The sequence below is a fragment of the Pezoporus occidentalis genome, unplaced genomic scaffold (assembly GCF_034315485.1).
Source record: "Pezoporus occidentalis ecotype Australia unplaced genomic scaffold, CSIRO_AGI_Poc_V1 ctg19, whole genome shotgun sequence".
Classification (NCBI taxonomy): domain Eukaryota; kingdom Metazoa; phylum Chordata; class Aves; order Psittaciformes; family Psittacidae; genus Pezoporus; species Pezoporus occidentalis.
In genome coordinates, this window is record NW_026913748.1 from 2,965,426 (window position 1) to 2,977,708 (window position 12,283).

General features: G+C 37.5%; 1 protein-coding gene across 4 annotated transcripts in view; it reads right to left on the bottom strand.

The window, feature by feature from the left end:
• The window catches only part of BRAF (B-Raf proto-oncogene, serine/threonine kinase), a 78,973-nt gene that overhangs the window by 50,921 nt on the left and 15,769 nt on the right, over positions 1-12,283 (bottom strand). For all 4 annotated transcript variants that reach the window (XR_009964355.1, XR_009964356.1, XM_062616450.1 and 1 more), the window contains exons 2-3: positions 11,741-11,842; positions 905-1,168 (exon numbers count right to left, since the gene is read on the bottom strand). Coding sequence is in view for 2 of the 4 variants with exons in the window: in XM_062616450.1 (XP_062472434.1) it covers positions 905-1,168; positions 11,741-11,842 (366 nt within the window). In the remaining 2 variants the exon portion in view is untranslated. The remainder of the gene's footprint in view (positions 1-904; positions 1,169-11,740; positions 11,843-12,283) is intronic.

A 12,283-nucleotide genomic window follows, 5' to 3' on the forward strand; every position in this document is an offset into this window, starting at 1 on the left:
ATAACAGGTATGGTTTTAAAGCCAGAGGTTATGAAGGAAGACTAAGATGCGTGCAGTGTGCAGCACTTCCCTGTCCACTGAAGCTACGAAGGAAGTCTATCATAGCAAGTAATGTCCAGTGTTCACTGAAAACTGCTGGGTCCTTTTTAGGCTAGTAGCCTATTATCTGACTACTGGCAGCTAAACCTGCACTGTTAGCTGTAATTCTGAACTGCAGTTGCTTCGGAAACTTCCTTAATTTTCAACAGACTGTATGTAGGATCAATAAATACTGAAAACAGAGTAAATATATTAAGAGTCACTGTACAAGAAATTCCTGGCCTTCTCAATAAGATGAGAACTGCTTCTAGTTTCCAGAGAAACGAACTTCAGCTCCAAGGCCACTAATCCCAACACTCGAGAGTTCCTATAAGCATCATTTCCCAGCTCTAAACCAGAGATAATATACTAAGTCTGTAAAAAAGTTCTATTTAGTAACGCAACTGGATCCAAGTTGTGTATAAAACTGAAGTAAAAAGAAGTCAGCTCACTTCCTGAGCTGAAACTCAACCATTAATTTGTATTATCTGCTGACCAGACCAGAGTATATCTTTCCAATTTACATACAAACAATACTACTAAAATTCTAAATTTTGAGGTATCTTCATTGTTGTAGAACTTCTAAAAGTCTTGTATTCTGTACCGTTGGTGTAACACACATCTTTGTTAACATATCTGTGTTAACCCTCTAGAAAACATTCAAAACATGGAAACAACTGAACATGGCAGAGCACAAATACTGATTGTACCACCTCTTTAACCTCCACACAGGTATTTTTTCAGCTCCTAAATTAACTTTTGCATACAGAGGGAGACAGATACAGGAAATACTGAGGTTACAGTATGTGAACAGAATCTGACTCACCACAGTCCTTTGCTTATTGGGCAGGAAGACTCTAACAATAGGCTTCTGTGGAGACTTGGGGTTATTCCGTGACATATCAGCAGGGTTTTGATAAACTGAAAGGGATGAAGGTGCTACAGAGAGGCTAGAGGAGGAAGATGATGCAACTGTGTCTGTTGAAGCTGAACTGGAGACAGAGAAATCAGTTCCATTCCCCATGGATTCCAGTAACTGCTGTTCTCTCTGCTGTAGAGCGTCTAGTTTGCTGGTGTACTCTTCATAGGCCTGTGAAGGAAGAGCAGCTGCTTTAATGATGCAGTAGCCTCAGACAAAACCAGAAATGGAAATTCAGAATGAACATGCAACAAAACACATTCTAAACTAATTCAAAGTTCTCAGCAATATGAACAAAATTCTCTGGTGAACTTTTTCAGTAGGATACAAAGAAGAAATGGCTTTGCACTCTTTATGTTTAACCTGCTGAACCAACAAAGCATTATTTAATAGAAATAACAGGTAACTGGATAAAAGCCACCGTAAGACACAGTTTCAAAGCACTGGTACTAAACAGTCTAATCCAAAGCCATTTTAAGGACCACAGCAGCCTTTTACAAATGTTGTCAGCTGCACTGCCAAATTACTGTGCTATAGCTAAATGTATCATTCTGTTGGAATGACAGCTAATACATCTAATGTAGTAATTAAGTGAAAGCTGAAATCTGTATCTGAGCTCACCTAGTTCACTGTTCACCATTATTCACCTCTGGCACTCTCCTTTTCACACCAGGTAGTACAAAATTCTTTCAGTTACAGCACAGCTAAGTTTGCTCTTAATGTATGTTTGCCCTGTTACAAAGTCATCCATAAACATGTAACAGTGATTCTTTGAAAGAATGCAACACCTGTATGAGATTAATTTGATTTTCCACCAAGGTTTAAAAAAACTTGACTGCACACTAAGTTTGTTAAATAAACAAATATCCAGTAATATTAAATTCACCCACTAAGTTTTTATTAAATATCACCAAGCTATTGCCAAGCTCTACACTGCAAATATATAATCGGTATGTATTTTTGTTTAAATGTTGTTTCCACCAACTTTGTATTTATAACAAGAAAATTTTTATCTGTATGTAACTATCAGAATTATTTCTTCAGCATGACAGTCAGTAGAGAGTATCTTAGAAAGTCTGAGTCAGTTAAGGAATGTGTGTTTCATGCTACATAACTATGTCAGTATTAACTGAAGACATGTTAGACCTTTACAGACACGAGGAAACAAAGATCTTGCAAACCCAGCATCTAAGCAGTAGGGAACAGGATTTTCTACTTAGCTCTGCAGCACAACCAAGATCTATGCCAAGCTGCTTCATCTATTTTCAATGCCACAAAGGATATTTATGATAGAGAAACATAGTATTTATTTTAATTGGCTTTCCTCAAGTTTTCTGTGCATAACATGTTGTTAAAGTTATAGGCAACCTGAACTGACCAAAAAGTCTAAAGGGTCTACAAGTGAAAAAAGAAAATTATATATATATTATACACATATATATATAAAAATATAAAAGTTAAGCAGAAAAAAGTAACTAGCAATCAGTAATGCTGCCACAAATACTACATTATACTATAGATTTATTTCTCTGGTTGTACATGCAAGTTCACCTAACCCAGGCTGATTTTGTTGAGTAAACAATGGTTGGCCCCTGCCTTTTTATGAAGGTTTAGCATCCCCCAGGATGAACCTATGTTCAAAATCTGTGTCATTATCCCCACAGTGTTAACAAAGAGAATGGTTATTTGACAGTGAGGACTAAGAAAGAGCATTTCAAACCATTGTGGTGAACATAACAATTTCAAATTCTAAATTTTAAGGGTCCATTTTTAATGTATGGAGATTAGTTGCAGGAAACCGAGAACTTAGTGTTTCTATTTAAACTGAGGATGTCTAGCATTTCATGAACAGACTCCAAATTTGGAGGCTTTAAACCAAACCATATTCACTGCAGCCCAATTCTACGGTCAGAAGTAAATTGAAAGGTTACCCGATTATAAATAATGACATTTTTTGGGTGTACAGTAACGTAAGTATCTCTCTCCTACTTTCAGGATCAACTTCTCATGCAAATTCCAGTAAAAAGCTTCATGCCTCAAGAATTATTTTCAGTAAACAAAAATTAAGAATCATAAACTGTTACCATTTCACCAATGCTTTTCTAAATACTTACTTCCTTTTCTCATGAATATTGCAAAATATTATTTGAACACATGCAACATTACATTGCTTCTGGATACTTGTGGGCTTAGTTCCTTCACGAAATTACACACATCTTTCAAAATACTCAATCCTACAATGTTTACACTGGCAGCTTAATCTGTCACTAATGCAAACTCCAAGTCAAGTGATTTATCTTAAGAGAATAAACAATGAGCATGGAAAGCTGGGAGGTGCTGCTGGCTTTGGGTTCTATACCATTAAATTTGGCATGAAAAGCTCTATTTTTTATGGAGACAAAAGCTCTCAAGTATTATACTGTTACTCAAGGTCTTACAAGAAGATCCTGCAATAAAATATAATGGAACCAGAAATGCATCAGTAGGTGTTAAATACATTTTTCTCTTAAAAAAAAAAATATATATATATATATATACACAGAGAAGGAGCAACAGCAGAAACAATAAAATCCCATTTTCAAAGATTAACTACTTTGGTGAGACACAGGTTTCAGCTGACGACTAGCACCCACAGACCCCACACAGCCAACAGCACCAAGTCAAATCATAGAACAGTCCCACAGAATTAAATTGAAAGAGTATTACAACAGCAAGTTGTAGTGCCAAGTATTCCTAGCTAAAATAAAGATTATGCTGCAGAGTTGGCTTATCTACAATAGAGCCCTGCAGCACCATGGCCATATCAGCAGACAGGCATCAAGAACTACACAAAGCTTCAAGTCAGTCAAGGTCCTCTGGGTCAACTGTAAGGCAAATATTCTAAGCTTGTTTTTCAAAAAAAAACAAAAAAAGCTCCTTATTTTTAAGTTTATACAGGATTCACACCATGAAGATGAAGCTGAACATTCTGGACAACCTGTTCCAGGGCTCAAAACCCACTCTCATAGTGAAGAATTTTCTCTTATGAAATTCACTTGATGCTCTCTGTGCCACTGCTTCTTCCCCTTTTGCTGTGCATGTCTGAAAAAAGCCTGGCCCTCTCTTTAGATTGCAAAAGCCTGGCAGGTTCCTCCTTAGCCTTCTCTTAGAATCATAGAATAGTTAGGGTTGGAAAGGACCTTAAGATCATCTAGTTCCAACCCCCCTGCCATGGGCAGGGACACTTCACATTAAACCATTTCACCCAAGGCTTCGTCCAACCCGGCCTTGAACACTGCCAGGGATGGAGCATTCACAACCTCCCTGGGCAACCCATTCCAGTGACTCACCACCCTAACAGGAAAGAATTTCTTCCTTATATCCAATCTAAACTTCCCCTGTTTAAGTTTTAACCCGTTACCCCTTGTCCTGTCACTTCTCCATGCTAAACAGCACACCAGTGCAGTCAGTCACACAAGTAGACAGGTCCCCCTTCGTGCCACCTTCCAGCACTGATGGACACCTTGTCCCAGGTGCAACATACTGCATTCCTCTTGATTGTTGTGCTGCTTCTTGTCATGAGGCTTCTGTTCTTCAACTCCTCCAGGGTTTATTAGTTGCCAGAAAAGGACTGTCTTTAACAACATATATTATCCTCAGACAGTATTTTTACTGATCGCTAAAGAGCTACCAATTTAGTGTGAATTTCAAAGTTTAACATATATATGAAAAGCTGAATATTAAAACTGGTACATCTAAAATAGAACAAAAAGTTATTTTTAATTATATTGCATATAAGTATATATGCGTATCATATAATATAGTCTCACACATGGAAGAATACTCCTGAGACTTCAAATGAGCAAAATGTATAAAGGCCTGGTAGGCTGCCAAGTCCATCTAAAGCATTAAAAGTTGGCATGCTTACATACATGCCATAATGCAACTGCTGCTCACTCAGGAGATACAGAGTTAAAGTTACTCCTTAAAGGCTGCAACCTATTGACAAAATAAAAACTGACCTCAGAAGTCAAGAGAATTTACATGATGTTTACAGATGTGCCAGAGTTCTGTCGACAAGATATTAAAGATTTTCTCCAAAATATGCACTTTAAAAAAAATTAAAAAAAAAAAAAAAAATCACATATTCTTTATATTATATTTAAAATTTGCTTTCTTGAGCCATAACCAGGCTACACATTCTAGTAATACCATCTATGGAAACAAAAAGCAACAAGCCAAATATTTGAGGTTTTTTTTTTAATTAAGCTGGTACAAAACCAAGTAGCAAAATATGGCTTCTCCTTCTCCCTGTCCCTCTACCACATCTGGTTGGAAACTCAGTCTAAACCCAAATAGATAAAGTGGGTTTACCATTTTCTCTTCCTTCATTAATTTTAGATATTACCCACACATTGCAAGGCTCTTAAAAGCCTAAACTATAGTTTCCTGGCCTTCTTTGAAACTGAGATTCTGTTTCTATTTAAAAGATATCTGACCTTTTAGGCTGTTGATCAAATGCAAATCCCACTAAGTTAAATGGGAGCTGAAGATAGACAGTAACGTACGTCAGGATTTCTTCATTTAGTAAGACTGCTAAATCTGTTCTTAGTCTAACTTTAGACACTTCAGTTTTGGTCCAACACACTTGATCAGCATCTGTTAGGAGCCTGGTATAAATTAATCTGAATTTCCCCAGAGGACTGCCACACTTCCCAGTGCCTGCACCCAGACTTGGTATTTTCCTGGAATCCCACAAACAGTCTGAAACAACCTGAGATTCAGCACTAAGATCCATTTCAGACTGTATCTGCCTGCTGTTGCAATATGCATATTTTAGACCAGCAAAGAGGTAATCTTCTTTAATTAATTAATTTAACCTCCTGCATGGATTCTTCAGATATACAGGAATAAAGAATTAAATACCCTCCTGAAATTCAACAGCCAAACTCTCAAACATGGCAACAGCACGGCCTCTGAATAAGACACATTTAATAATCCAGGAAACAAAAAAGATATGAGAAAAAAAAAATCATTACAGTAGTTGAGGACAAACACACCTCTACCACCACAAGTATCATTTTAAATTGGTTCCAGGAGTAGGAAAGAGGATGATCCCTTCAAGACAGCACCAGAAAGCCGAGTTGTTTTAAAACATACTTTGAAACCACTATCATTCTACCTATGCATTTGTATACCGCTTAGGTTTGCGTGGAGTTTGAATTAAAAAAATGAAATTAAAAAACCCAGGCAGCTTATTTCTTACTGTTAAATGAAGTAACTTACAAGTCAGGATGCAACCTTACACCACATTAAGAACTATTTACATGCAAATGGGCTAATACTGTTCAAATAAGTTCTCACAGATAAGATGTTAGTGGTTAATACTGTACACATGACTATGAGGCAAGAAGGACACAACACATTTTGGAAGTTTAAATAGATAAGGCCTCCCTGAACAAAGTCCCTACAAAGGCTAACAAATCTGATTAAGTCATTTAAGCAAGATCCCTCCATTCCAAGTTTGAGCCGACTCCTTTTGGCCAGTCTGCATCTGTACAATCCATTTTAGTTTGTAAACAGCATTTTTTGCCAACGCTAAGTTGAAATGCACAGATCTTTATCCTCCTCTCCTAAACTCAAGTTATCCTTTTCATCAGTACTTTGGTCAGAGAGACCAAAAAAAAGTATTTTTTATATGCATTTTAGAATAATATGCAACTGCGTATTTTAACCATAACTCCAGGTTTTCCCCCATCACAATATTAGGCTTCTCTGCAGTAATGATTTCCAATATTTACAATGCTTAGACAAACCCTTAAAAAAAGGGTTTTTCCACAGTGAATCATAAACTGCGTATTTTGGGAAACAACACTTCAAGGACAGATATAACGCACTAAGAAATTATGTGGGAAGACAAAAACCATTGATGTTTTCAGCTGCTGTGATACAGAGTGCTTCCAAAAAGAGTGGTAAAACATATTTAGGAGCTCCTGCAGCCTCTTTTCCAGAAGAAAAGAAAAATGCTATTAATGATATTTCTACATCTACTGAGTCAAGCAGTTACTTCAAACATTTGACAGTGATTTCCAGGGGTCTGTTAGATCCAAGATACATGCTTGCATGCGGGGGATGGAAGAAGTTAAGAACTAGGATTGCCCAAAGAATTTTTGCTACAAGCCATTTTTAGATTTTAATACAGCCATTGCTTACTACATTCATTATTTCTTCCATCTGGAACAAACAGAAAACTTTTTCTTGTAATCAAATTAGAGAACATTGATAAGATTCCCATAGCTATTACTAATTATAACAGTTAGAAGAAAACTGTGTCATTAATGACAAATGTTCTTTTCTTTCTTCTGCTCATTCTGTTTCCTACCCCTATACCTTATATACAGAACACTCAGAAATCTCTCTGCAGCTTTGGTTTCCACTCCTAACACACTCAGGCTTTCAGGCCCTGCTCCCCATGCTCTATAGTCACCTTTATAAGGCCATCGCTGAGGACCGATGGATGAAGATGGATATACCCCTGAATCCCAGTACCCCCTCTTGCAGGAATAACTAAATATATGCTTAACTCAACATAGCACACATCAATCAAGAGATACATTCCTCTTTCACAGTCAACTGATGAAACCTGAAATGATGGATGCAGCAACAGCTGTTAGTTTTAAAGCTCTTTTGATGTAAAACACATTGACACTCTCACCAGAACTAAAAGAAAAAAAAAAAATCTGCAAAATACCCCAATTTTTGTCTTTGCACTCTCATATGAGCACAGAAACAAAAGCTTCTATTTTCTTAAGCAATGGTAACTAAGGTATAAGTTCCTTTTTATTTTTAAATGAGTTGTATGTTTTATATTCAATGCACAAATAATTTTACTATATCCTTCTAATATTCAATTTTCACAATTAATTTTCCTGTTCAATTATTCAGCTTTCCCATGCCTGCTTCTGCTCCCCCACCCCTTCCTTTCCACTTTTAAGTGAAAGTCAATTTTGCTGCCAGATTCAATTACATCTGTACTGGATGGTCGACACAGGCAGCCCCAACACAGACCAGGAGACAGCATACTGGACACTCCAAGTGCTGTGAACATAAGCGGCAGAAAAGATGCATAAGAAATGAAAGCTATAAAAGCTATGCAGAGTACAAAAGAACAGAACAAATTCTATTGTACTGAAAGATAGATGGATAGCTGTCAAGATTTTCAGAGTGTAACAAAAAGCCAGAAAGCATTACAATAAAACTAGATGTTTACAACAGTGTAAGGCAATGTGGGTGAAAGCAGAAGTGTTCATATTCAAGTACTTAACTTAGGAATTAGTTTTGGCTAATTTTTACTTTTGCTAAGACAAGCAGCCAACATGCTTGCTGACAGCACCCAAGAGGTGATCAACAGGCACAATCTACAGAAGTCCTTACGTGTCCCTCACATTTTAAGGAAGATACAAAGAGATCAGTGCAGTGGAATGACTTTAAAACCGGCATCAAAACAAGCCTGGGGGATGCAGGGATTGAGAGCAGCCTTGGGGAAAAGCACTTGGGGTACTGGTAGATGAAAAGCTAGACTTGAGCCAGCAAGGTGCAGCCCAGGAGGCCAACCGTATCCTTGGCTGGATCAAAAGAAACGACCAGCAGGTCAAAGGAGGCGATTTCCCCCCTCTCTTCTGCTCTCCGAAAACCCCACCTGGAGTACTGCATCCAGCTCTATAGAGTTCTCAGCACAAGAAAGATACGGACTCTTTGAGTGGATTCAGAGGAAGGTCACAAAAATGATCAGAGGGATGGAGCACCTTTTCTACAAGGAAGGGCTGAGAAAGCTGGGCTTGTTCAGCCTGGAGAAGAGGGCTCTGGGAAGATCTTATAGCAGCCTTCCAGTACCCTAGAGGAGGTATTTGAGAAATATGGTGGACACTTTTTAGCAGGGCTGTTGCAACAGGACAAGAGATAATGGTTTTAAACTGAAGGAGGGTAGATTCAGACTAGATATAAGGAAGAAATGTTTTATTGTAAGGGTGGTGGCAATATGAGAACAGGTTGCCCAGAGAGATGGCAGATGCCCCATCCCTGGAAACTTTCAAGGCCAGGCTGTACAGTGCTTTGAGCAACTCATCCTAGTTGAAGATGCTCACTGCAGAAGGGACCTTTAAAAAGCCCCTTACAACCCAAACTATTCTATGATTCAAAGGAAACAAAGGGAAATATGATGCACTCCAAGCAGCAGACTATCAAGGTTACTCATACAGATTCTGGGTAAACGCACAGCAACATTACACTTACAGCCAGAATCGAGACTTCAGCAAAACAGTAAAACCAGAAAAGTCAGAAGAGAATGGACAGAGCATCAGTTACATTACTTTCCTGTTCAAGCACTTTGGAGACAGTACACAGACCATAGCCTAGATGTGAAAGCCTGGGGAGAAAAAGAGGTCATGCAGAGAAATCACTGATGATGCCTAGGCATGAAACTTGAGCAACAGGCCCAACATTGCACAGTGGCTCTGTACATACAGAGTTAGCTATTTCTAACAGATGTCAGACAAGTCATCTATTGAACCACTTAAGCTACTCACATGTAATCTACATGCTCTCCTGTTATTTCTATTCATATCAAAACTCCTATGTTTTCTTAGTCCTGCATTTCCTAGAAGCAAATGTGTTCTTCCACACTTCATATCACACTATTTTCATAGTTTTTTAGATATAGCTTTGTCCTTCCATGTAGCTACCAGGGTTGCTCTGTGACTTTTTACTGACAGGTAGAAGGAATACAGAAAATCAAAACACTAGCTCTATCAGTGACAGATGAGATTCAGGTAAATTGCTGCAAAGTAAATTCTGACAATAGAGAGCAACCCCTCTTCTCGACCAAGCCAAATGCAGCAAAAAAAATAGTGTTAAAAGGCACAAGACACACTAGATAACTTCACTGGGTTGAAATGAAGTCATGCGTAAACAGTAATCTTGCTTCTTACTGTCTCATTTACTCTGTAATATAGTTCTTTTTTTTCCTTCACAACTGAGTTCTACCACACAAAATCTACACATTAAACAATGTCAGGTTTGCAGCATTTGTACCTATTCTCTTCAGTCAGTCCATTTGAGAATAATCTAATCTAAGCTACTGACTAAATAGAAATTTCCTCTCTTCTCTCACATCCTTTCCTAGGTCCTTGGCACACAGCTGCAAGCTCTTGCTCCTTCCTCCCTTTCCCTATGCTTAACCACATCTTTGGGGCTCACCAGACTTCATCATGACCAAGTTCAAGCTACAGACAGGATAGCAAACTAATTCATTGGCTTTTCATTTCAATGATGGTGGGCTCTTTCCACAGGACTTCATTGTCTCAAGGGACAATTCAACTGAAAAAGCAGAATCCAAGCCACCTCCATCTTCTTCCCAATGAGTTACTGCTCCCTAGTCAGCACCAGCACTACTTCTCACAAGACCTGCAGGATCCACCAGAACTCATACAGCAGAGGAACACCCTGCTCCACCTTGCAGGGGTTCCCTACCATGCTGATGAGGCAGTTTCATCTGAGTAGCGTAAGAATCATTGCAAATCTACTTTAAGCTTTATAATTTGTAGTCACTGACTATTTCAGACTTAATACACTCTTTACATGATTGTAATCACTTTCTGGCATGCATTTATGACTGTAAATGCCCACTTCCCTATCAATGAACTACAGAATAACCAAAAAGCTTCCAGTGTGGGGCTCTCAGTTTTAGTTTAGACACAAGCGACAAGTGGCTGTAATGAACTAATGATTTCACTACCCAAAATCCAGACTTAGTACAGATTAAACTTGTCATTATTGAAGTTTGACACACAATCTAATGAAACCAACATATATGTGGCAATATTAGGAACACCTATGGAACAAACCGGTTTATGTAAAAACAGAGGTGTGTTAATATATCATTGAGTGGTTTAAATAGTGATTATTACTCATTCAGTATTCCCGTTTCACATTAGCAATAAGTAAAGCAACTAGTGGGCCTCATTTGACCTTAACTGTTAAGGACATTATGTCAACATTTGCACAATCAAGCTAGTGCCCTGCTCTGACATATTAAGATAAAAGCCAGAAGTACCTCAAATAATGAGATCTTTATTTTTAATTACCCAGTGCCTTTAGGCAGCAATCACAATTGAAAAGACTACAAAAGAAATCTGGTTGACCTCCAGTTATTTCAGTACTTGAGAAAACCAAGAAAAGGGCAGGGTTTGGAGCAAGTGATACCATTCAGTTCCCAAAAGATCAAACTTATGTACGCAGTCCTTTTTTAAGCACTTAATGATCTTATGTCAATGAAACTTCATGAATCTGGAATGATGAAAATACAGTTTTAATTTGTAGTTAGTTTACAAATTAAACTCAGCTCAAAGATATTACTCCACCCTACAACTTAATTTATTTATTTTTTTTTTATTTCACATGATTACTTTTCAAAGAGACAATTTCTATTATATATAATCTTTCTCCCTCCAGCACCTAAAAAGGATACTTGACATTTCAACTGCACCAACATAACTATCAGATTATGCCACTGATCTTCCCTTACTGATGTGTATCAGGAATCCCATACAGTTCCTCCTTATCTCCAGGGAAAGAGTTAAATTTCTAACACACAAAGAGAATATTCTCTTTAACTACAGGTAGTCTCCATTTTAACATAAGATGCTTCATATAACATTAAGATAACACACCATTAATCTAACCGCATTCATTCCAGTGTAAACTTACCTCTAAATATATCGATGGTGGGTTATGCTCTCCTCCAAATTTGTCTAGCAGTGCCTCTATATGTTCTTGTGTTAATTTAATCATCTGTTTGATATTCCACACCTAAGAGAAAAGAAGTATTTTTAAAATCAAAAGAGCCTACAGAATTTACCCTTAAACAAAAAAAAACAAAATCCCATTTTCTTGACAATTAATAGCAGAAGTCCGTAACAAAAGTATTTTAATTATCACTAAAAGAGTGCACAAAGCTACCCTATTCACCCACTGTCAGTGATATGAGATAAACAGACGAAAATAACATTTGGTTTTAAAATTCAGGAACCATCGAATAAACAACTTAAGAACGGTTTATTTTCATGTTTATCTAAATCATATTATGTATTTTCTTTGCAAGACTTTGCAACCCAATTTCTACAGTACTACAAAGCTTGGTGAAGGAGTTATTCTATCAAACCTTAAGTAATTTGTGTAAACAACATTCACAAAACCTAGACCTAGTGTTCTATTTGCATGAGAATACAATGTCTTGATCTTAAACAGCAC